The following is a 27,342-nucleotide window of genomic DNA, read 5'->3' on the forward strand; positions in this document are numbered from 1 at the left end:
ATGGTGATATAGAGGGAAGTAACACAAGAGGAAGATGCAAACTTAGATGAAAGACGAAATCTCACCCCACATTCGGTGGGGTGAAAGATGATTGAGGCTGTACTGCAGTACACTAGTGAGTAGGAGAAAGCAATACCAGCTGATATCATCTTTTTGCCTAAGTAGAGAAGAGGACTATGACGAGGAAACAGTCATCTATCAAAGATGTTTTTAAAACCTCAAACCTGTAAGCTTCATCTTTTTTATTAGGCCTGGATTTTCACATGTACATAATCATACATTCATACTTTACAATGCAGATCATTTCATGTTTCCTGTAATAATTTTTGAATTGTACAGCATGTACACAACACACACTTATGACTAGCATGTGTTAAGTAAGATGTCAGAGAACATTAATAAAATTGGGTTTTTGTACTAAAAAAAATGTGTTTTAAGGCATGGCTGGGGTCAGAAGAGAACATTTTCAGAACTCTGGCCTATCCACTTTTTTTTGTTATCCAGATCGACCTTCCACCACATTTGGACAGACAGTTGAGAGGTTCCTGTAATTTTAAAACACTAATTGTTTTTATGAAAAAGTATATTTTATATATGAAAGAAAAGTTTTCTTAAATCTGACAAGCACACTGGGCAACACAGCCTGTAGATCCAGATCACGCCATGCTAAATTCTTGCCCACAAGGCTCACAAACTGGGTATAGCCATCAGGACAGATGTTACACAGAAAGCTTTAATACTGGGTTTTCACAAAAGCTATGGAGCATGTAGCAGAAACTTGAAATAGCAGTCAAAGCAATCTGTGGAGAATTTCATCAACATATGTGACCACAACTGCTGGACTTCCCTTCAGAGCACCAGATACAAAAAACACTCAACAATTAACAGAAGTAGGTGGTAATAATGCTCTCAAGAAAGAAAATTTGTTCCATTAATTGGGAATCTGATGGTAACAGTTTTATGAGATCTGAAGGGCTTGCAGTTCAGTATGGAAGAGCATAAGAAAACCAAACATACGCAGCCAAAAAACAGTGCTATTGACCATGTACATGTGTCCCTAACTCAAAACAACAGTGCCATACACAGAATCAAGTGGTGCAAGTTTCAACCTGCCCAGCCCATGTGTCATGCAGTGACCTCTGTGGGCCATGGGCTAATTCGTCCATCCCAGTCGGCTGGCAAGCTTAGTGCAGCCTACAGTGTCACAGACAAGGAGCTATCTCGAATTTGTTCAATGTATGCTTGATTTGCGCTATTTGGAATGTATATTTTGTAACTGTTATTATTGTCACATACCTCTAACAGTATAAAAGAACCTATGGGGTACTGAAACTGGCTGAAACAAAAAAAAATAAAAAAAGAGGGAAGCTGTCATTATTGTCAAGCATGTAAAGTCATACATTCATTGAAACCACTGCCAGCCTGCCCCTGCATATTTAATTGAAATAATCTAGAGGGTTTTGTGATTTACAGATGGATGCCTATTCTGATGCAGCAGAGGCAAGGGACCGAATGGCAATTACCTTGTGTGCACAGCTTGGCAGCTGGGGAAGCAAGATGTTGGCATTGCACATCAACCAGTCTTGGCTGGCCTGATATCTTGCACTTAGCTCTACTGGCTTGCAAACCAGTTGGGCTGTCCTGCACATTGTACCGGTCAGGGCACAAGATGCTAAACTGGGTGGACTAGAAAAAGCATCATGTATGACTCTCACTACAAACATCATCAGTACAGTGGGATTACCTTTAGCAGCACAAACTACAATGTTTGGTGCTATTACTTATGGTGTGTATAGACACCACGGCAATTGGTGACCATGTTATAACAACAAGGGGTTTGTGAAGGGGATTGCAAATAATAACACATCTTCCAATTGTATTTAGCTGGTCACTTTATAATCTGCAGAAGATAAGCACACAGGGATGAATAAGCTTTGTCTTACAAGATGACAACCATCACCTAATGCAGCCCCTAAAAACATACGTAAGGCTCAAGAAAAATATTGCTTAAAATTAATGTTCCACCAGCAATGAAGTCATTTGGACATGGAGCACAACTAAAGCCTGTACAACAGAAGATCAATGCTGATATTTTAAAACAATCTATAATGGCATTAATACAAAGAGATTTAAAGAAACGTAAAATCTATCTTGATCATTTAATTGAAATTTGTGCACAAAATAATTATCTTATCTGCATCATCATCATCATCTAAAATACTGAAATAAACTGACATTTTGTATCAACAGCAGTGGCCTTCCTCATGGCAAAGACTCCTTAGCTGAGGATTGAGTTCTTCAATATATAATGGTATCACTAGGTCACCAGCATCACATTTATTAGATTTCATTGGCCCTAAACTAAAACTGGTATGTGTTATGGAGAAAGAGGGTGATATCTGACTGGCTATTTGTGAGTTTCATGGCTTGCAGGCAATCGGTAGCCTGCTACAAGTCAGTGACAAACTTCTGGGTGCCATTTGCGTTTTCCTGCTACCGGTAGTGGAGAGACAACACCAGCTGTACATGAGCTCTTTGTTTAGCCAATCACAGCAGCCAAGACTGGTTTGCTGCCCTGCAGTCACACATGGCCCACTGTACCAGGATTGCTAGCAGCTGGGCACCAGGAGCCTGTAGCTGTCTTCCCAGCTGCCGATATCAGGCTGCACAAAATGGCTGTCTCACCAATACTTGTGGTTTTTGTAACTTGGCAGTCTGCCCACAACTGCAATAGTGCTCTGATAGTGCCCATCTGTTGTGTTGTACCAAACAAATATAACAATCATGCTCTGCTATGTGGGTGTGACATTACACTCACATTGTATCTGGTATACATCTGCTGTGCTGATGGATGCATCCTTAATGGACCCTACCAAATCCTGGTTTTAAGCCTCCTTGGTGAAGTATCTTGCCTACCTGATCACTGATGTCTTTGTTGTAAGGTAAGTGCACCACCAGAAGCTGTGTTGTTCTAAATACTGAACTTAGAAGCTCTTTTTACTACACTCCTGGAAATGGAAAAAAGAACACATTGACACCGGTGTGTCAGACCCACCATACTTGCTCCGGATACTGCGAGAGGGCTGTACAAGCAATGATCACACGCACGGCACAGCGGACACGCCAGGAACCGCGGTGTTGGCCGTCGAATGGCACTAGCTGCGCAGAATTTGTGCACCGCCGCCGTCAGTGTCAGCCAGTTTGCCGTGGCATACGGAGCTCCATCGCAGTCTTTAACACTGGTAGCATGCCGCGACAGCGTGGACGTGAACCGTATGTGCAGTTGACGGACTTTGAGCGAGGGCGTATAGTGGGCATGCGGGAGGCCGGGTGGACGTACCGCCGAATTGCTCAACACGTGGGGCGTGAGGTCTCCACAGTACATCGATGTTGTCGCCAGTGGTCGGCGGAAGGTGCACGTGCCCGTCGACCTGGGACCGGACCGCAGCGACGCACGGATGCACGCCAAGACCGTAGGATCCTACGCAGTGCCGTAGGGGACCGCACCGCCACTTCCCAGCAAATTAGGGACACTGTTGCTCCTGGGGTATCGGCGAGGACCATTCGCAACCGTCTCCATGAAGCTGGGCTACGGTCCCGCACACCGTTAGGCCGTCTTCCGCTCACGCCCCAACATCGTGCAGCCCGCCTCCAGTGGTGTCGCGACAGGCGTGAATGGAGGGACGAATGGAGACGTGTCGTCTTCAGCGATGAGAGTCGCTTCTGCCTTGGTGCCAATGATGGTCGTATGCGTGTTTGGCGCCGTGCAGGTGAGCGCCACAATCAGGACTGCATACGACCGAGGCACACAGGGCCAACACCCGGCATCATGGTGTGGGGAGCGATCTCCTACACTGGCCGTACACCACTGGTGATCCTCGAGGGGACACTGAATAGTGCACGGTACATCCAAACCGTCATCGAACCCATCGTTCTACCATTCCTAGACCGGCAAGGGAACTTGCTGTTCCAACAGGACAATGCACGTCCGCATGTATCCCGTGCCACCCAACGTGCTCTAGAAGGTGTAAGTCAACTACCCTGGCCAGCAAGATCTCCGGATCTGTCCCCCATTGAGCATGTTTGGGACTGGATGAAGCGTCGTCTCACGCGGTCTGCACGTCCAGCACGAACGCTGGTCCAACTGAGGCGCCAGGTGGAAATGGCATGGCAAGCCGTTCCACAGGACTACATCCAGCATCTCTACGATCGTCTCCATGGGAGAATAGCAGCCTGCATTGCTGCGAAAGGTGGATATACACTGTACTAGTGCCGACATTGTGCATGCTCTGTTGCCTGTGTCTATGTGCCTGTGGTTCTGTCAGTGTGATCATGTGATGTATGTGACCCCAGGAATGTGTCAATAAAGTTTCCCCTTCCTGGGACAATGAATTCACGGTGTTCTTATTTCAATTTCCAGGAGTGTATTTTATTGTCATATCTATTGGCTTGGAATATGTCCTGCAGCTCTTTCAGTTCTTGATTTTGTTCATAACTGTTGTTCAGCAGCTGCAGTGTGCACTCTTTTCACCAAAATAAAAATCAGTCATCAGCTGGTCATAAATTTTATTAAATTCACTTTACTGGATTCAGTAGATTGATCTGTCATCTTCAGAAGTTGGATACAGGCTTCAATCATAGGTAAGTTGACATCAAATAGGGATCGGACAATAAAGGCATCAGAATGAAATTTTCACTCTGCAGCGGAGTGTGCGCTGATATGAAACTTCCTGGCAGATTAAAACTGTGTGCCGGACCGAGTCTCGAACTCAGGACCTTTGCCTTTCGCAGGCAAGTGCTTTAATGTAGAGCACTTGACCGCGAAAGGCAAAGGTCCCGAGTTTGAGTCTCGGTCTGGCACACAGTTTTAATCTGCCAGGAAGTTTTAATAAAGGCATCCCTGATTAAAGAACAGTCTGTTGGTTACTATTTATTGCATATACTATGTACTATTTACAATGTGACAGACTGCCGGTTGCTGCGCATCACATATACTTTATATTTTTTGCAATGTGATGCTGTTCTACATCTACATCTACATCTACATCTACATGGATACTCTGCAAATAACATTTGAGTGCCTGGGAGAGGGTTCATCGAACCACCTTAACAATTCTCTATTATTCCAATCTCGTTTAGCGCGCGGAAAGAATGAACACCAATCTCTTTCCATACGAGCTCTGATTTCACTTATTTTATTGTGGAGATCATTCCTCCCTATGTAAGTCAGTGTCAACAAAATATTTTTGCATTTGGACGAGAAAGTTGGTGATTGGAATTTCGTGAGAAGTTTCTGATGCCTTTCTTTTAACGGTTTCCAGCTGAAATCCTGCTTCATTTCTGTGACACTCTCTCCCATATTTCGCGATAATACAAAACGTGCTGCCTTTCTTTGAACTTTTTCGATGTACTCTGTCAGCCCTATCTGGTAAGAATCCCACACCACGCAGCAGTATTCTAAAAGAGCGTGGACAAGCATAGTGTCCTTAGCAGGACCGTTATGTTTTCTAAGTGTCCTGCCAATAAAATGCAGTCTTGGGTCAGCCTTCCCCACAACATTTTCAACATGTTCCTTCCAATTTAAGTTGTTCATAATTGTAATACCTAATTATTTAGTTGAATTTACGGCTTTTAGATTAGACTGACTTATCGCGTAACCGAAGTTTAACAAGTTCCTTTTAGCTCTCAAGTGGATGACCTCACACTTTTCGTTATTCAGGGTCAACTGCCACTTTTCACACCATTCAGATATTTTTTCTAAATTGTTTTGCAGTTTGTTTTGATCTTCTGATGACTTTATTAGTCGATAAACGACAGCATCATCTGCAAACAACCGAAGACGACTGTTCAGATTGTCTCCCAAATCATTTATACAGGGTGTTACAAAAAGGTATGGCCAAACTTTCAGGAAACATTCCTCACACACAAAGAAAGAAAATATGTTATGTGGACATGTGTCCGGAAACGCTTACTTTCCATGTCTGAGCTCATTTTATTACTTTTCTTCAAATCACATTAATCATGGAATGGAAACACACAGCAACAGAACGTACCAGCGTGACTTCAAACACTTTGTTACAGGAAATGTTCAAAATGTCCTCCATTAGCGAGGATACATGCATCCACCCTCCACCGCATGGAATCCCTGATGCGCTGATGCAGCCCTGGGAATGGCGTATTGTATCACAGCCGTCCACAATACGAGCACGAAGAGTCTCTACATTTGGTACCGGGCTTGTGTAGACAAGAGCTTTCAAATGCCCCCATAAATGAAAGTCAAGAGGGTTGAGGTCACGAAAGTGTGGAGGCCATGGAATTGGTCTGCCTCTACCAATACATGGGTCACCAAATCTGTTGTTGAGAAGCGTATGAACACTTTGACTGAAATGTGCAGGAGCTCCATCGTGCATGAACCAAATGTTGTGTCGTAGTTGTAAAGGCACATGTTCTAGCAGCACAGGTAGAGTATCCCGTATGAAATCATGGCAGTGAATCGAGGAAGTACAGTACATACTGAGAAACTAAAATGAGCTCTAACATGGAAATTAAGCGTTTCTGGACACATATCCTCCTAACATCTTTTCTTTATTTGTGTGTGAGGAATGTGTCCTGTAAGTTTGGCCGTACCTTTTTGTAACACCCTGTATAGATAAGGAACAGCAAAGGGCCTATAGCACTACCTTGTGGAATGCCATAAATCACTTCTGTGTTACTCAATGACTTTCCGTCAGTTACTATGAACTGTGACCTCTCTGACAGGAAATCACAAATCCAGTTACATAACTGACATGATATTTCATAAGCACGCATAATACTAGCCACTTGTGTGGTACAGTGTCAAAAGCCTTCCGGAAATCCAGAAATACGGAATCAATCTGAAATCCCTTGTCAATAGCACTCAACACTTCACATGAATAAAGAGCTAGTTGGGTTGCACAGGAACGATGTTTCTAAAGCCATGTTGACTGTGTGTCAATAGACAGTTTTCTTTGAGGTAATTCATAACGTTCGAACACAAAATATGTTCTAAAATCCTGCTACATATCGACATTAACGACATGGGCCTGTAATTTAGTAGATTACTCATACCACCTTTCTTGAATATTGGTGTGACCTGTGCAACTTTCCAGTCTTTGGGTACGGATCTTTCGTCAAGCAAACAGTTGTATATGATTGTTAAGTATGGAGGTAATGCATCAGCATACTCCAAAAGGAACCTAATTGGTATACAGTCTGGACCAGAAGACACACTTTTATTAAGTGAGTTAAGTTGCTTCACTACTCCGAGGATATTTACTTCTATGTTACTCATGTTGGCAGCTGTTCTCGATTCGAATTCTGGAATATTTACTTTGTCTTCTTTTGTGAAGGCATTTTGGAAGACTGTGTTTAGTAACTCTGCTATGGCAGCACTGTCTTCAATAATATCTCCATTGCTATCATGCAGAGAATGCATTGACTGTTTCTTGTGCTAACATACTTCACATACGACCAGAATCTCTTTGGATTTTCTGCCAGGCTTTGAGACAAAGTTTCATTGTGGAAACTGTTATAGGCATCTCACATTGAAGTCCGCACTAAATTTCGAGCTTCTGTAAAAGATCGCCAATCTTTGGGATTTTGCGTCTGTTTAAATTTGGCATGTTTGTTCATTGTTTCTGCAACAGTGTTCTAACCCGTTTTGTGTACCAAGGAGGATCAGCTCCATCGTTTGTTAATTTACTTGATATAAATCTCTCAATTGCTGCTGATACTTTTTCTTTGAATTTAAGCCACATCTGGTCTGCACTTATATTATTAATTTGGAACGAGTGGAGATTGTCTTTCAGGAAGGCGTCAAGTGAATTTTTATCTGCTTTTTTGAATAGGTATATTTTTTGCTTATTTTTCGGAGATTTGGGGATTACAATATTCAATCTCACTACAACAACCCTGTGTTCACTAATCCCTGAATCGGTTTTGATGCTCGTTATTAATTCAGGATTATTTGGTGTTAAGATTTCAAGTGTGCTTTCACAACCGTTTACTATTCGCATGGGCTCATGAACTAACTGCTCGAAATAATTTTCAGAGAATGTGTTTAGCACAATTTTGGATGATATTTTATGCATACCTCTGGAATTAAACATGTATTTCTGCCAACATATCGAGGGTATATTAAAGTCTCTACCAACTATTATCGTACGAGTTGGGTACGTGTTTGAAATTAAACTCAAGTTTTCTTTGAACGTTTCAGCAACTGTACAATCTGAATTGGGAGGTTGGTAAAAGGATCCAATTATTATTTTATTCTGGTTGCCAACAATGATCTCTGCCCATACTAACTCACAGTAAGTATCTACTTCAATTTTGTGACAAGTTAAACTACTTCTGACAGCAACAAACACGCCACCGCCAACCGTGTTTAGCCTATCCTTTTGGAACACCGTTAGGTTCTTTGCAAAAATTTCGGTTGAGCTTATGTCTGGCTTTAGCCAGCTTTCAGTGCCTATAACGATTTGAGCATCAGAGCTTTCTATTAGCACTTGGAGCTCTGGTACTTTCCCAACACAGCTACGACAATTTACGACTGTTATACCAATGGTTCCTCTATCTACGTTCTTCCTGTGTTCAGCCTGCCCCCTTTGTGACTGAAGCCCTTCTTGTGTTTTCCTGAGACCCTCTATAGTGGACACCTGATCTATTAAGCAGAACCTGAAACCCAACCACCCTTTGGCGCAAGTCGAGGAATGTGCAGCCTACATAGTCGCAGAACTGTCTGAGCCTCTGATTCAGATGCTCCACTGGGCTCGGTACCAGAGGTCCGCAATCGGTCCTGTCGACAATGGTGCAAATGGTCAGCTCTGCTTTCATCTTGCAAGCAAGATTAGCAGCCTTTACCACTTCTGTTAGCTGCTCGGAACCAGAGCGAATCTCTTCTGATTCAAAGTGACACACACTGGTACCAACGTGAGCAACCACCTGCAGTTGGCATCTTCATGGCATCCGGGAGGACCCTTTCCACATCTGGAATTATTCCACCTGGTGTGCACATTGGTTTTCTTACCCTTCTTGTCAGCCAAGTCCCTAAGGGGCCCCATAATGCGCCTAACATTGGAGCTCCCAACTTCCAATAATCCCACCCTCTGCAATTGCCCAGATCCTGCAGGCTGAGTGGTTTCCTCTGAAACAGGACATGTGACAGCATCTGGCTCAGCGACAGTGTCAGCCACAGACAGCACCTGGAACCTGTTTGTCAGACAAACTGGGGAGGCCTTACGTGCGGCCACCTGGGTAGCCTTTCGCCACCTGCTTTGCCCCGGGGTGACCTCCCACTCGACCACAGGTGAGGGTTCAACCTCAGTGCGAGCAATAACTGGGCTGGCCACCGGTGAAGACCGATCGGAGGACCCCCATGGCCAGCCCACAACAGTGGTGCCCATCCCTTGCAGCCTCAATCTGTGTAACTTAAGACGTCACAGCCTGAAGCTGAGAGCGAAGTGTCACCAACTCAGCTCGCATTCGCACACAACAATCGCAGTCCCTGTCCATACTAAAGACTGTGGAAAACTAAACTATGCAGATAAACGGACTATCGAACCGTGCTGCGCAACTCTACTGTAAACCCTGATGAAAACGCACAAACTGTGTCTAATAATACACAGATATTCAAAAACCTAACTACCAAAGCACTCAGGTGAATAAATAATTTGCCCCTGGTAAGTAACTTTTAATGTGTCACAGAGTCGGTTTACTTTCTGACGCAAAACACGAGAACTGTGGCTATTAGCTATTAGATTTTAAATTTTAGTTCGTAGTTTCTTTAATGAAGGACATCTCTGTCATTCAATCCACATTTGATGTTGGTCTGCCTCTGATTTAAGCATTGCTAAAATGAAATTAATAAAATTTTTGTGCATGTGATAGCTGATTTTTATTTTGGCATAAAGTTTTTTCAATTCTTATTTGATAATGTTTTTATCACTGATGCATCGGGCTTAAGTGGTCACCAAGTGCAGGATGGAAATGCTTCTGAGTTGGACAATGATGGGATTCAGCATTTATGGACCAGTAGGTGTGGGTAGGTTCTGTAGACCTTGTATTCTAGACCTCCAAGACCAGGAACAGAGGCACACTGTTTCTTTCTTGTTCTGGTATGAACTGGATGATCTTATGCAAGCTGTTAATATACTGATGGAACTTCTGCAGCTCTGTTCTCCATGTGCACAAAACTGCATGGAGCTTAAGGCAGTTTACTCAAATGATCACCTAAAAATGTAAACTGATATCAGAGAGAATGGGGATCCTATTGGCACACTGTCTGTCATTCATAATATTTACAACTCCAGACGAAATAGGTTGATGATAAATATAACTGCATCAGGTCACAAATATCAACCAGTACTCAATCCTGAGTGATGCTGATAGGCATCGGAATGCTGATGAAGAAAGGCTTTGTGTAAGTGTACCAAAATTCAGTTTGCTGTATGTGTTGCTACTGTACAAGTGAACAAAACAACTTGAATCCTTCACACACAATTTTGTGTGTCCCGTAAGGAAAGTTGCTACTCAGTGTATACTGAAGATGTTGAGTTGCAGACAGGCACAACAAAGCGAATCCATCCTGGGTTTTCCATTGTTCCTTAAGGGGAAGCAGTTTTCTAGCCACATACTTTGCCACATTGTGAGTATGTGAATCGATGCCATTAATGGCAAACCTGAGGGGGGCTGGATCTTAAGTGTCTAAGTCCTTGGTGTAGCCTGGATTTTGTTGATGAGTTCCCTGGCTGTGTCATGATCTATTCTGGAGTCTTGGACTAAGGCTCACATGGCCTAACACATGCTAATGTTATTCAAAGGACAATAAAATGTAAAAAATGTGGCATCAGTGCTCTAGAGATACTTAGAAAATTGATATATTGAGGCACACAATCCCCAGCTAATTACTCTTTGCTCTGAGGAAGGCCATAACTCAGCTGTAATGTTGCTTATTTTAGTATTTAAAGTATTTTACAAGATATGTGGCAATACACTCAGAAGGATTTGAATGTGACTGACTTCAGCCATGAATCACCATCACCACCACCACCACCACCACCACCACCACCATCCAGTTTAGAAGTATTCTATCTTATACATGCTAACCACTGAAGCCAGGTGCAACAGCGATTAAAAACAATGTAAAATAAGAACTCATGGAGCTGCATAACACCTTCTGAGCCAATAAATATGATGATAAAACAATAAGAAGAGCAGCTAGGTACAGTAGGAATAAGGGTACAGAAACTGAAATCATAAACAAGCTCCTGGTGGTGAGCTTACCTTGCATCAAGGGTGTCAGTGTTAGGGTAGCTCAAGGCAATTCACTGATGAGTCAACAAGTCAGTATTCTGGAGTGGATCCAAGATCCAGGATTTGGTAGAGTCCTCTAAGGTTGCAGCAAAAATTCTCAAAGCCTCAGTAGTATATAAGATACTGTGTTAGTGCATTGTTGCCTACATTGGGAAACAGGAAGTCTTGCTAGTACCCGAGTATTAGAGCAAGTGTGGCATGTTCAATTGGGGCAGCACAACAGATTGGCATTTTCAGACAAACATTGGCATCATTAGCAGACATCAAGATTTTAGAAGCTCAAATACCGATGATGCAACTTTGGAGACACACATAGAAAACAACAGGGGTAACTGAAATCTTGAAGCAGCCTGACATCTTCAACAGGAAATACAGCTACAGGCTCCCAGGATCCTGACTGCCATCTTCCCCAGTATAAACGGGCACATATATCGTAGGGTGGCTGGCTCACAGGATACTGTCACAACTGACTGAACAAACAGCACACACATAACTGGCATTGTCTCTCTGCTACTAATAGGAGGAAAACGTGACTCCCAGAAGCTTTTCACGATTCATGGTGGGTTACCAACCACGAGCAAGCAGTGAAACCCAGATATAGATGGTCACATGTAACCCCTTCTCTTGTAACACCCACCAATGTTGTTTTAGGGCAAATAAAATCCAATAAATTGTTCAGCAGTGGCCTAGTGACACCATTAGAGAAGCAACATCTGAAGCAAACATTCCTACGGTAATCAGTATTTGCCCTGCGGAAGGCTGCTGCTATTCGGCCAAAACATTTTATTTTAGTATTTTAAAAGATGATATGGCGATACACCCAGGAGGACTTTAATAAGATTGACATTGGCTGTGGAAGCCTACATATTTATATGAACATCTTTGCCACTGTGCACCTGACTGGTTAATGTAAAAAAAGCAATCTCTAGATCTGCACAGTAACAAATTGAAAAAGAACTGTAAATGAAATGACACAATTTCTGAGACTTTACTGGTTTCATACAGATACGATTTGATGTATATAGACTGAGGCAGCAAGTGAAATCCTTTGGTTCCTGGCCTTGGTACAAATTTCCACTCGCTGCTTCAGTCTATATACATAAAGAAATGTAAGGCCATTGGTCCACCCAGGCACTGCCTTATCTAAATGCATCCCATTGTGACATTCTAGACAATAAATAACAGTTTTCAGCTACTCATTAAATCAAAGCATCTGTTTTTACTTTGGTGAAAGCTATGAATGTAAAGAATGATACACCAATGAGAAAAGTGTACATAACGGCAAGCCCCTATGCAAGCACTTCACCTATAATGAACAGTGACTAGTTCTCCTGTGGCTACTGACCTCATACATCTCTTTCTATAAATCCTTTCACATACAGTACTTTGTATCTCCATACTGGTGAGTAAGAATAGCTTACAGGATCACAGTAATATTCCTTCAAATGCATATAATAAATACTGATTATCACCAAATATTGTTGCCTGTTGGATACCACATCAACGGTCAGAAATAGTTGCAGTAGTCTGTGATGAATGAAGCGTGAATAATTTATCACCTGGCCATCATTCTGATCTTGAATGAAAGTAGAGTTATCTCCATTTGTTTTGGCATCACTCCTGGAGTAAATAAATCCTTTGTGCTATTTACTTTCAGATCATAACTCTCTAGGAAATATCAAAATTACGTCACAGGCTATATTTACCAGGTTATTATTATTGGTACCCATAGTGATTATTCTTGTCAAAACTGAGATGAATGTGAAACTTAATAAGTTTTACATTTTTACTTGTTTCACTGAATTTTTTCATAAAGAATTTTAATTTCACTGTGTAACTTGATAATCAAAATTTCAGTAATGAGTGTTCTAAAAATTTTGACCCCCTAAGTAATGTTGCAATGGAACAATAATGTCTACTTATTTAAAGAGAAACATTTTCAAATTATAGAAATTTGTGTGGTTTTATCTAACATGTAAATTTGGAAGTGTCATTGTTGCACAAAAATTAAATTCAGTTTTAAGAAGTTATATGGCTCAAATGGATCTGAGCACTATGGGACTTAACTTCAGAGGTCATCAGTCCCCTAGAACTTATAACTACTTAAACCTAGCTAACCTAAGAACATCACACACATCCATGCCCGAGGCAGGATTCAAACCTGCGACCGTATAGGTCGCGCGGTTCCAGACTGTAGTGCCTAGAATTAAGAAGTTACTTGAATTGCTGAAAGGTGTAAAGAAATATGTGATACTTATATTTTGTTTAACTAATATTTTATTAGCATAAATAATATAAAATAAGCCCATTTAAAAAGTATTGAATTATAAGTATTAATATGCTCCCACTTAGACTACATGGAGACTCCTGAATGTAGCAAGTGATTCACTGTTTCTTAGTATGCAACAGGCATGTAGTGTTTTGCACAATAAATAGCATTTCCACTCAGTGAACTGTAATGTTTTAAGACTTGGTAAAAGCATTTTACATGTTTCCAGACAGAATTCTGTGTAAGAAACACATGGCAGCAAATTATTTATTTTTATATATGCATTAACAAATTCAGTTTGTTAGATTTTGACAGTCATCTGCTAATACACTTTTTTCAATGATGTAAACAAAAGAAAAAGTTTCTTTAAAATTAAGTTAATTATCTATGGAAATCTCTGCCATTAATTAACTTTGGAATAATTATGGGTTGTAACATTACTAACTGTGTCCAATTTGTCATCAGCCTCCACTTAAGTACAACTAATAGGTAATGGCAAAATAGAATTTGACAAAGTTGGCTAGCTCAGCTCAAAGCACGAATTTTTTTTTCTTGCAGCCTTCAGCCTGCAGTTGCTATGTGACATGATGTAAATGGAAACTGAACTGTTGATTTGCATATTCTAACTATTGAAAAGCACTGTGTTGGTAACCCATTTTTTCAAGTACACTGTTTTTGTGAGTTATTGCTGTTTCTGTGTCTTCTCTCTAGTTTATGGAAATCAGTGCAGAGGGAGGGGCTGCAGGATTAAACATACGAGGAAGTTGGGAAACAGGGTGGAGACTATCATAAACTTACTCATCACAGTTTTATCTATACAGTTTTTTTTGTTACAAAGCCAAATTTGTTGCTGATTGTACCTTTCAAATACTGACTTTTAAGAAGCATCACTTTAATTTAAAAAATGAAATATGTCATCTCTAGTCACATTATTCAATGATCTTCACAAACTTAGCATGTCTGATGTTCCAGATAGGTGACACCTATATCAAGCAATCTGCAGCTCTCATTTCTGATTCACTTCACTTGTGAAATTAGATATTTCTTTGCTGTTACAATAATAATAGTAATAACACTGATGATTGTGATTTATAGTTATGGCATTGCCTTTATCCTTTACACATTGCTGGCCATTAAAATTACAAGACCACAATGGATAGCAAATAACAAATTTTACTTTGGCCATATATGGTACAGTATAAAGAATATATTATTAAACTTTTAGATGGCTGGCAGCAACACAGGCCCTAACGCAGTTGTCAAGTCGAACTGAAGTTAGATGACACACCTGGATATGTCATTTGATGCTGATTCAACTCTATGTGATAGTTAATGGATCACAGTAGCTGGTTAGTGGGGATGTACATACCTCTCAGCAACTCATGACCCATTATTTTTAGTGGGTGAGATATGGAGAACGTGCTGTTCAGGAGATACGTCAGGACAGCACGGGCAACAGATGGTGTTGAGTTACCTCATCACGGAGACCTTGGTGACAGGGCACAGCCACTGTTCTTGATACAACAGAAGTGCAATAGTTGCTGTCCAAATTACCAGCTACTTGAACCAAAAGTGATCATGTTGTTCACTCATTGTCACCCTATATCGTCACATAAGGTACTGTAGACAGCAACATTCATGTGCCTCACAGCCTCCAAACATAGATACATCGATTTCAGTGCAGTGCAGTACACAGGGCCAAGACTCAGCTGAGTAGATGACATGGCGCCACTCGTATACAGTACTGTATCGACAGTCCTTGGTGCTGCGGCTGTCATTGTGCTGTACATGTGGATACTTTTGTGTCTGAATAGAAGCACATTTCCTAACTCAGTGCATGTGATGTTAGTGTACAATCCTGCACAGCTGAGTGAAGCATATGAGAGTCCTCTCAAATGCTTTTAATGTGATGTCACTGAGATACTGTTTGGCATTGAGTACCACCCCTCTTAACTCATCTGTGCCATATTCGCATGATAGTCAAAGGATCCTAACCAGTCGGAGCAGCAAGACTGCGGGATGATAAACCACAGTCTCAATAGGTCACAATCCTGTCTGTTATATTCCAGCACATGCTGCTACACGTTTCTCTTTCAGCATGATGATCTCAAAACTAACCAACATTAAAATGTGATTTCAGAGTTAAAACACACTGCTTAGTCTTTTGTTATACTCAGAATACTGTTGTCATTACTCCTGTCTTCTTTGTGCATTTGTGCTGAAATGATGATAATTTGCATAACCGAGCATTTTGTACATTTCATACCAACTTAACATTTGTTGTATGCTGTCTTCATGGTGTTGCTGTTTTAATGACCACAAGTGTACATAAACAAAATCACTGTAGGCAGCCCAAACGACAGATCCAGAGAAGCATAATTTTAAGATAGATATCTAACAATGGCCTTCTGGAAGAGACTATCCAGAGACTGTAACATGTGGGTAATAACTTTCACATATGAAATATAAATTAAAAAAAAAAAATCAGTTATAAAAGAATCTGATATGAAAAAAATGAGTACCTACCAATGTGAAACTGAGAAAGGGATTGTTGGAGCAGGGCTGACATGGTAATACCGGTATTACTCAAGAAACACAACTTCTTCTGTAGTAATGTGCATTTTTTAAATTTGTTCATCTGGATGTAGAGAAAAATAAGACATACTATAGCAAAAAAACAAAATGATATATTATTTTAAGAGATGCTGATGGAAAGGGGAAGTGACTTCAAATTCTGACTCAAGAGAAACAATTGTTCCTCTCCTAATTTCACAACTGATCTGGTGAGGGGAGCAACTTTTCTTTCCCTCCAGCATCTGTTCATTCTAAATTTGCTTGACGCTACATATATGCTCCCCTCTTTCTGTGTAATTATATAGTTTCCACTATGGTTTTTATAAAGCATGTGTCCACCAGCTCTGCTCCAACTGTTCCGGTTCCAGCAGTTTTTGAGTAGATGTTCATATGTCACATGTAATTAAAGAACTTTTTAATATTTTCAAATCTTTTGTCTTGTAGTATTGCTGTCCCCAATATCAGGCTCATATTTAAGTTTGTGATCCAGACAAAGTGTAATTTAAAATAACAAATACTATTGTCTTCCTCTTCACACATACAAGTTCTTCACCATATCAAGAATAAATACTGTAATAGTTTGCTGTTGGTAATGTGGCTGTTCTGAGGTTTTGATATTGCAGCTCCAGTGATACAGTAGTAGTTCCCAATTCTAAAAATATACTTTGTTCAAAAACTTTCAGTAACATCTTTACAGCCAGCTGAGGATATCACCAAGCCTGACAGTTAGTTATTTAAAAGAAGGTTTATCACATGGCAAGCAGCTACACTTACAGGCATTGCACATTCCATAGTAACATGCACAAACATGACAAAATGGAGGATGGATCTGTGCATAGGGTAAGTTGTGGCACTGACCACAGCATGAGATGTGATTGGACAGTCAAATCCAGATTCCCTTATCTTTAAAAGAAAAGTCTGTTTCACCATGAATCATTTGCTTATATTTGTTCAGTCCTTACCAGGATTCTTCTTTATTTATTTTTCAGTTTCATTAATATGGGAATGTACAAGTAAAGTTATGGCACTCATTGAGATCATTTCAAATTTCACTGTGATATTACAGCAGTGCTCATTTTTAGAGTGCAGAATAGATGTGAGTAGAATAATTGCTTCACGAAGTCAAACTTATGACTTTTTATAGTGAATCTGAGGCCGTGCTGATAGCGTGCATCAGTGCGCCGTACTATAAGGTCCCATACCTGGTACTGTAGCATATGCAGAATGCCTCCTCGGATTGTATTTACTCGAAAATGTTCTTCTTTCAAACGGGCTCGGCGCTGGATATGAAATAGTAATTGTTGTTTATAAAATTTCTTATGTGAAATAAGTGTATTATGTGAAGATTTTGATGTTTGTGAGGGTTACAGAAATCGAAATTCTGAGCATGTATTTCACAAGCGATAATGAATGATGATGATGGCTTAAAAACATGCGTTTACAATTAAGATAATTTCCAAACACAAAGGAACACTCATGCCCTCAAAATGCGGAGATTTCTCTTTGATACTGCCTTGAAAATTCAGGTGTCATTCACTAGGAGTCACCTAACAAAAAAGTAGCACATCAATAATAGCTATTTACAATACGTTAGACAAGGAGAGGGAGAGACCTAAACAAAAATTTCCACATTTCTTTCTTTCTTTTGTTTAGCTGCTACTGACATAGGCACAGTCTATTTGCTATTGAAGAGAACAATGTGTGCGTTTAAGATACATGCAGTAAAGAAAATCCAGTTATACAGCAAAGCTACTGGCACTGTGTCTTACAGATATACCTGAAGATACATAATTCGACACACTGAATTTTACAAAACTCTTATAACAAATTTTATTTATTTGTAACCTTTTTTTAAATTACTTATTGAACCATGTTTAAGCACATTAATTTTCCTGCTTCTGTTACTAATGACCCTCTAATGAGGCCCCTAACCCAGGTTCTATATTCAACCATTTTAGGCATATTCTTTATTTTATTATTTCAAATGAACTGACAAAAACTGCCATATGAATACTGATATGTATTTTTGGACCATGCATACAAAAAGCTCAAGTCTTCAGCATTACAAATATTGTGGTATTGATATTTATTTTCAGACATTTTTTCGCAGTATAAACAAGAGATTACACAAAGTACAATGAAATAGAAATTGAATTATATAAAATATTTTAATAAAATTACATAATATTTATGATAAGCTCACAAAGAAGCTAACATGCAAGACAAAATGGTCTATACATTATAAAGTGTTCAAGGAGTAGTGTCCTACTGACTGCAAAATGAAATCATATATTTTGTCCATTTACTACAGTGCATATACAGGTAAAGAATTTCAATTCTTGCAGCCACTAAATGCAGCAAACATAGTTTATGTACTTCATGCACAACAATATCAATATTAATGAGACATAAATTCTCATGCAAATCAATGTGCAGAATTAACAAACTCCTTTTACAAAAAGGATACAATTTTAATTTCAAATTAACTACAACTCAAGTCACAATAAAAACAGTTATCAGAAATGTCTGTAATGGTGCCAGAAGAACAAAATGAAGAAAGTCAGCTTGTAAAAATAAATAAATGGATGAACAGTTCCAAATCATGCGGAGCTGTGATGGGTGCTGAAGCTGCAGCAACAGCAGCTGAGGTGCATGTATCACTTTTAAAATGTTGGTTTCTGTACTAATATTTAAATTGTGTATGTGTGTGTAAATACACACAATGATTTTATTTTTAAAAAATCTGAGTAGAATGTGCGTGTTTGTGAGTGTAACAGTATTATCGAGCCTATATGCTGGCACCCAAAAAATTATAAGTGTAAAATTAAAATAAAATGAAATCTCAAAATCTTAACACCAAAATTCAACTATAACAGAGAAGAGAGTCAGAATAGGGGGGTCAGTGCTTACATGAGTCAGGGTGTGGCTTTTCCTCTGCCACCATTAACGCTGCTCGTTCTGTCGGAGGCATGCGCTGCTCTATCGCATTCACACAGTTTAGCATGCTCCTGGAAAAGAGTCAGCATATCTGGTCTGGGTAAAGCTATGCAACTATTTGTTGGCAAATGGTGGGTGCCTTTATTCTTATTACCTGTGGTGTCAAAATGTGGCAAGAAAGAAACGAGAAAGTCTACAAGCAGTTTCTAGACAATAAAGTCCACTCTTTATGTATAAAAAGAAATATGACACAATTAAATTTCATTAATAGCTCATATAAGCTGAAACCCAACTTTATTATCTGCTGGCACCATCTGAATTTACACCTCTGACAAATGTCAGGACCATAACTCCCATTTCTCACCAAGATTTAAGAATAAATATTTTTCCTTGTGCCTTAGGACCAGACACACTGATTTATCAAAATCTCTCTCTCTCTCTCTCTCTCTCTCTCTCTCTCTCTCTCTCTCTCTCTCTCTCTCTCTCTCTCTCACACACACACACACACACACACACACACACACACACACACACACACACACACACACACACACACACACACACATTCAAAATACAGAAAATGGAAGTACTACAAGTACTATGAACACTACAATAAAATGTGACAAAGCATATTGCTTGTTATACCAGTTTGTAAACAACTATGTGCTTATAATGGCTTATAAAAGTACATGCACTCTAATCTTTAAATTTGTAGTGTGCATATATTTCACAGTACAAACAATTTGCTTTGCCATTCAGTACAATGTTCTAACATCTCAACAGCAGATCAGCATCCTCCTCCTGCATTGTAAGTAGTAACAGCAGTTGTTTTTAAAGGCAAGCTTGACTTGGATGGAGCATCTTCATCGATTTTCACAAAAGTCTCTCGGCTGGCGTTAACACTTCCATCGTCCCTGAAATCGAAGAACACTGCTATTAAGTTTCCAGCTGGTAAGTGTGTACCTGTACTGAAATGAGGACAGACCACCTCTTTGCCTAGGAAATCATGGCCTTGCAACTCCTAAAGCAGGTTCCCAATTTGCCAATAAAATCTATTTGCCAAGAATTATTATTTAAAGTAGATTGGATCTTCAGGGGGCACCACAAGCAGCACACCTGTGAAACTCTAAATGCCTGCGTTCTTTAAGTATTACATGGCATACCATGAATTTGAAATAACTGGAGAGCAAAGCTATGCAGTATTAATTGGCTAGGAGACTGTTACAATACAGCAGTGAGTACATCTGCTGATGTCCTATATGTGCCATATATTGTGTGAAAATTTTCATTGAATACCTTGTACAGATTTCACAAGAAAATGGAATCCTGCTTTAAAGCAAGGGTTTTACAGAAATATACTAAAACAGAGATCATAAATTTAGAGAACAATTTATTGCACATATTCTTATTGGAGAGAAAGAAAGAATGGTGGAGCGAGATATGAGAAGCTGTGCTTCACCACATTAACAATTCTTTCGCACTTTAAATTTCACAATTCACTTTGTTTTTACAATGCTGTAGCTGTGGTGGTATTAACAGCTTGTTTTTAAACAGTTACAGAACAAGAATAACATTCGGAGCATTTTAGCTGGAGGTATCTGTTAGTAAAGAACTCTGTTTTCTGTGCATGGAAACACTTGTCGAATATAGTCTTAGTGATTAAGTGTGTGATTTTAATAGTAAAAGAAACTGTGGTTTAATCGTCACATTCTAGTTAATACTACCTAGTTTGGATGAGGTGTTTTTTCTCTAAAGACACACAAATTACTGGTAAAATTTAATTTTCTAGAATGACTGTAAAATATTCACTGTAACTGGAAATTTCCATTTTTTTATTTCTTCCAGTGTCATTAATGACAACATGAAGTTCCACTACTTTAGTGCCAAAGTGTTACGAATTTCTGTACCAGTCTAGGCTCACTCCAAAAACTGTTCCACCACAAACACAAGCTACCATTGTATTCCAAATCAAAATCACGTGCAAACTTATTTTGGTGCATTGATATTCTTATGTAAAAAAAGAAAATTATAAAAAGCTACAGTAGTGTGAACACTACTCTACAATTTAAAAATATGCATTCAGATTCAAGCTCAGCCAATGCCAATCAGTAAAACTGCCCTCTATTTGATATGTCTCAACTTTTACTGATTTGAGAACTTCAAAAGATAAACATTTTGACAGTGTTTCCCGAAGACAGCATTATGGTTCTTATTTCAATTTTTCATTGATTTTGTTACTGATATATTCATGCAAAATTTTGTGTAAATACACTGATTCTCATGCTTCATTTTAAAAAGTTTTGTTACTCACCCATACAACCTACTGTCCCGAAGACTTCCCCTTTTGTTGTCATGGTAAGAAGAGAGAACCAAATTAAAAGAAGGGTCATACAGACCTTGCTTGATGGATAGAAAGTAATCTATCGCACACATTCTTAATTAAATCAGTAACAACAAATTCCAGTGGCTGCACTATGCATCCTCCACGATACAACTATATATATTTTAAACTTTCAAGCAATGTAAATAAAATTTATTCATACACAGAACATTACAGATTAAAATAAAGATTGCTCATTGATAGCTGCCGAAAGTGTATTCCTTCATACTGTCCAAGACAAAAAGGTTAGCATATTTCAGTTACAAATATCAGTAAATTTAGATTAGCAACCCTAGTATGTGAAGTTTCCGCAAGGAAGCCATTGATAGGGTAAAATATTCTAAAGAATGTAGAAGTCAGTTCACCAAAGGCAAAAATATGTGTTAATTATTTTCAACCAAAATGATACCAATCAGCAAACTATGGATGATTTTGTTAACCCACATTTTCAAAATTTAGATTTTCCCCTCTGAGAGAGAAGACAGAAATAGTACTGAGAAGGGTTAGTAATATCTAATACTCTTTGAAGTAACATTCTGAACAGAAGCTGGATGGAACCTTTATGAAATGAAGATCTTTTTCACCTGCACTGAAAATTTTTATTAATGCCACCAACGTATTAGGTTTGAGTTATTTATTTGTATTTCTTCTTGTCTGATGGTTCTTTTATAAACTATAAGAAAATAATCCACCTTAATCTTGCAACAGCTCACCGGATGAAAAAAACAAAACATGTAATTTCAATCAGGAGTAGTTTTGTAACAAAGATTTGACAAAAGAATAGAATCTCCAGATGCTACTCACCGTAAATATTACATGTTAAGTGGCAGACAGGCACAACAAAAATGTTGCGCCTATCTGTAGTTCAACGTGTCATCTTTATGGAGAGTGGCAATCTATTTTTTTCTTATATTAAAATTTGACCAAATGATTCATAGCCCAACCAGGAATATGATGAACATCCATCAGTGGTGTATTTAAATTATTTAATTATTTATTATGTATGCTAGTTAAAGTTTTTAAATTTGACAGTATGACAAGTTTGCATTTTTACTACATAAAATCTTCCTCCCTGTAACAAAATCCTGTAATTCTGACTCTGTCTGACTTTCTCACCTCTGGCATTTGGAGGGCATAAAAACTCTGGCAGACTCATGTACATTTACTCAGCCTGGTGGTAACTAACTATTTGAGAGCAACATAAATCTGATTTTTTTTTTTTTTTAATCTAAAAATTACTCTTGGTAGCTTTCCAAGCACAAAGTTCCATAACTGAAAATAAGGATAGGATTTAAGATCCTGTTGATAACATGGTTGTTAGATATAGAGTACATGTTAGCAATGAACAACAATGGGGAAAGGAATTAGGTATATCCTTCTAATAATAATAATAATAACATTAATAATAATAACCTGGCATTTGCTTTAAGCAATTAGGGAAAACATGGAAAACCTATTTCTGGATTCTCAGACAGGGATTTAAACTCTGGTTATCCCAAGTGCAAATCCAGTGTCTTACCACTGTACCATCTTTCTTGGTTTGGATCTCTATACTTCACATAAAAATCACAATTCGTCGCTGACCTAAGGAGCTGACACTAAATCCAAACTACAAAAGAGTTGTAAAATATGGAAGCAACTGTAGAGAAGCATATTTCTTACCATGCAGTGTATTCCAGTCCTTTATGGCTATAGAAGGGACCACTCAGTTCCCAAACATGCTGCCAGCCACATATTTCATGCTTTCAGTAGCTCCTCTACAATCAGGAACATATGGCATTTTCCTTATCGGTTCCAGTTCATCAAACATCCAGTGGCAAGAACCAATTCTGATTCAGTTGTGACACAGTTAAAAATCTTGTCAGTCTTGCTGAAAACTACTATTCATCCTTCCATCTCTTCCCTTCTCCTCCTCAGTTTTCTAATTTTTATTCCACTTACAGCTGCACTAATGTTTCACGTCCAATTCACATATACAATGTCAACTGCTCCCCTAATACATCTCTTAGTGCCACCTCCTGTCCACTGTCATTTCGAATAGCATTTGTGCCTTTCTATATATATATCTACTACTGAGTGATTTCTGAATGAACCAATATTCATTTTCAGTGACTGATCCAAAGTCATATCTTTCCCTCTCCTTCCCTCTATCCTGATTAAGCGACCTTGGGTTGTGAAAGTTCGAAATTTGTATGTGTGTGTGTGTGTGTGTTTGTTATTGTTTCTATCAATGTACCAACGCTTTCGCTTGGTAAGTTACAGAATCTTTATGTGAGTTACCCAACGAAAGCGCAGGCAGGTCGATAGAGACACAAACAAACACAAACATACACACAAAATTCAAGCTTTCACAACCCATGGTTTCTTCGTCAAGAAAGAGGGAAGGAGAGGGAAAGATGAAAGGATGTGGGTTTTAAGGGAGAGGGTAAGGAGTCATTCCAATCCCGGGAGCGGAAAGACTTACCTTAGGGGGAAAAAACGACAGGTATACACTCGCACGCACACCCATATCCAACTGCTGATATCCAACATGATGTGCGGTTGGATATAGGAACATTCCACACGGGAAAAATATATCTAAGAACAAAGATGATGTGACTTACCAAACGAAAGCGCTGGCAAGTCAATAGACACACAAACATACACACAAAATTCAAACTTTCGCAACCAACGGTTGCTTCATCAGGAAAGAGAGAAGGAGAGGGAAAGACGAAAGGATGTGGGTTTTAAGGGAGAGGGTAAGGAGTCATTCCAATCCCGGGAGCGGAAAGACTTACCTTACGGGGAGAAAGGACAGGTATACACTCGCGCACACACCCATATCCAACCGCACACCTTTGATGTGTAGGTGAAGGATTAGGTGGGTGAGGGCAATGGATTGTTCTGTTTGGAATTGGTATAGGGACTGATGGAAAGAAGGGTTGCAGCCAGAGATGGGAACTTTAAGTGTGAGGCCTTTGGGGGTAATGCCAAATGTCAGACAAGCCTGAGGAAATAAAATATGGGAGCAAAACCTGGCTAGGGCGAAGGCAGGTTTGTGGAGGGAATGTAAATAAAACTTAATGGGGTCGTTGTGGTGGTGTTTTGAGGGTGGCATGATATTAGAAGTTGGAAAGTGTAACATGAGGCTGAAATGAAAACTAAAATAAAAATATATGGGGAGAGATAAAGGTGAACTAGAAAGCAACTGGAGATCTGGTATGAAAAAAGGCGAAAAAGTGTTGGTTAAAGCTGGGCTATGTTGATCCTGTGGTGAACTTGGGTTGGTAGACAACAATGTGCACAAAGGTTAGGTGGTTGTGTTGCCGCCAAAACACGTTAAAGGGTGGAGAAATTCAGCAAAATTTCGAAAAAACTGCGTGTAAATGTATTAAAAGGAGTGGTTTTGTGGTGGCAGATTATGAAAATGAGGCTACAAATTGTCTGACGAAGAAATAATGACATTAAAACCTGCGAGAAGCGGCTAAAAATGATCGGTGATGTGGGAAAAATGGAAATGGAAATAAAGCGAAAGTTATTAGAACCAGCCGAAATGGTTGTTTAATAGGTGAAAGGAACTGTTTGTGAACTAGAAACGGTGGATTTTATAGCAGCGGTAGTGTTGAATGCGGAATTTTATTTATTTATTTATTTTTTGTGGTTTGGAAGTGGGTTACGTAATATTGAGTATATTTAGGCGGGATAAAATTGTATAGTAGTTTTTATCGGTGAAAAGGAGAAAGTGAATACAAAGTGAAACTAGTGGCAAAAACAGAGCGTTTCGGCCGAAACTCTTTGCCTTTACGAATGTCTGCTTGTGTGTGTGTATGTGCGGTTGGATATGGGTGTGTGTGCGAGTGTATACCTGTCCTTTTTTCCCCCCTATGGTAAGTCTTTCCGCTCCTGGGATTGGAATGACTCCTTACCCTCTCCCTTAAAACCCACATCCTTTCGTCTTTCCCTCTTCTTCCCTCCTTCCTGATGAAGGAACTGTTGGTTGCGAAAGCTTGAATTTTGTGTGTATGTTTGTGTGTGTATCGACCTGCCAGCACTTTCGTTTGGTAAGTCACATCATCTTTGTTTGTGTTTGTGTGTGTGTGTGTGTGTGTGTGTGTGTGTGTGTGTGTGTGTGTGTGTGTGTGCGCGCGACGAGAGATAGAGAGAGAGAGAGAGAGAGAGAGAGAGAGAGAGAGAGAGAGAGAGAGAGAGAGAGATATATATATAGATTTGTTCTATTCATTAACATTTTCACCATTTTCTACACACAATTATCTATTATAACATCAAAACACCTTTTTTCCCATTTAAAAAATGATTCAAGATACAGAGGGATGTCAAAATTTCAACATAATTCCTAGATTATGCACATTTGACACTACCACCTCTCGCTTTCCTTCATGTTCATAGGATTCTAAAAGTATGAGGTTAATTGAGGAAGTAATGAGCTACTGCACACTCCTGTTGTGCATACTGATATGAGACTTCTATCCAAGGTATAATGGTTTCTTCCCCTCCCCCTCCCCATTTCCCTGTCCCTTTCACAAATGGTCCATGGGATGAACAACTGGCCCTAAGTCCCAAGACGAGCTCTTTTGTGTGTCGATTTTCTTGTCATGATCATTTCACAAGCTGTATGTGGGATGAAGTGATATGTTGGCCAAATCTTTTTTGGAATGTATGTGTTGTAATTTTAACAACAAACCACCTGCATTCTCTTTTAGCACCTGAAGAAATGAAAGACTAAATTGTTTAAATACTAACTTGTGCATCTACACAGCACAATAATGAGCAATGGATAAGCAGACCACTCTATCTCATTCTCTGTATCTTGTATATTATTTGTTCTGTGCTTAATGAAAATCATATTGTGTGTTAAGCACCACATCACTGTTGGAGAGTATATAACTCATGTGGCTAAGAACTTAATTTGAACACAAGGCCTGTTATGCATTAAAAAATATACATCCTCATCCTACAACTTGTCTTCAAGGGATTATGTTTGAATATTAAATGATAAAATATAACAACACAAATATGCCACAGGCAATTAATTTCTGTTATACGCATGAAGAGAGAAACCACTTCATAAGAACAGTACACATTTAAAATAAAGTGACAACGAAATTCAAAGTACTCTTACTTTAATCAGACTTTAACAATGTTTATGCTGAATAGTGGTAATGGTGGGGCTGTTATATGAATTTCTCAAATTTTGATTTTGTGTGACTTTTGTAACTACCAGTATTCTGGAATGTAATTCACTTTTTTAATTCTGTTTGTGACATTTATTCAGTGTCATTTCACCACGATCTGAAGTCAATATCCTGCTTCTCAGAGCGGAATGATCCATATAGCTTTATGTTGTCACACAGCTACATTTAATAAGCTATTACCATAATGATAATGTCATTTTCAGTGCTTTCTGCAGAATAATTTTTTAGGTTCTTTGGCTGCTTGGAATACTTACCATAGTCTCGTAGTAATGCCCTGGGTCTCAAAATCTATCCCCATCATTACTAAGATTTTTAATAAAAATTGTCAGCTATAGCAGCTGAAGACATCATCTGCCAATAACTTTGTCAAAAGAGGGAAACAGTGGAAAGAGAGATCCAGGGCACCCTTTCCTGATCATCAGGGGGGGGAGAGGGGGGGGGGGGGGGGGCACAGTTGCTGCCAATGAGGAAGTGACTAGGAGAAAAATATTGAAAACCAATGAAAGGGTAGCATTCTACAAGTCCAAGTGTGGAATGACAGAAGTGTGAATCTGTTGTAGAAACTACAAATCTGGAAAGGGACACGCATAGGCTGAAACTAGGGTTGTGGAGATCAATGAGTTGAAATGAATACAAGAAGGAGGTATCTGACCAGACAA

General features: G+C 39.3%; 1 protein-coding gene across 4 annotated transcripts in view; it reads right to left on the bottom strand.

The window, feature by feature from the left end:
• LOC124614002 (glucose transporter type 1) overlaps positions 1-27,342 on the bottom strand; it is a 499,751-nt gene that overhangs the window by 54,705 nt on the left and 417,704 nt on the right. For all 4 annotated transcript variants that reach the window (XM_047142810.1, XM_047142809.1, XM_047142808.1 and 1 more), the window contains one exon: positions 21,423-21,452. In XM_047142810.1, the coding sequence (XP_046998766.1) occupies positions 21,423-21,452 (30 nt within the window). The remainder of the gene's footprint in view (positions 1-21,422; positions 21,453-27,342) is intronic.

This window comes from Schistocerca americana, chromosome 4, assembly GCF_021461395.2.
Source record: "Schistocerca americana isolate TAMUIC-IGC-003095 chromosome 4, iqSchAmer2.1, whole genome shotgun sequence".
Lineage (NCBI taxonomy): Eukaryota > Metazoa > Arthropoda > Insecta > Orthoptera > Acrididae > Schistocerca > Schistocerca americana.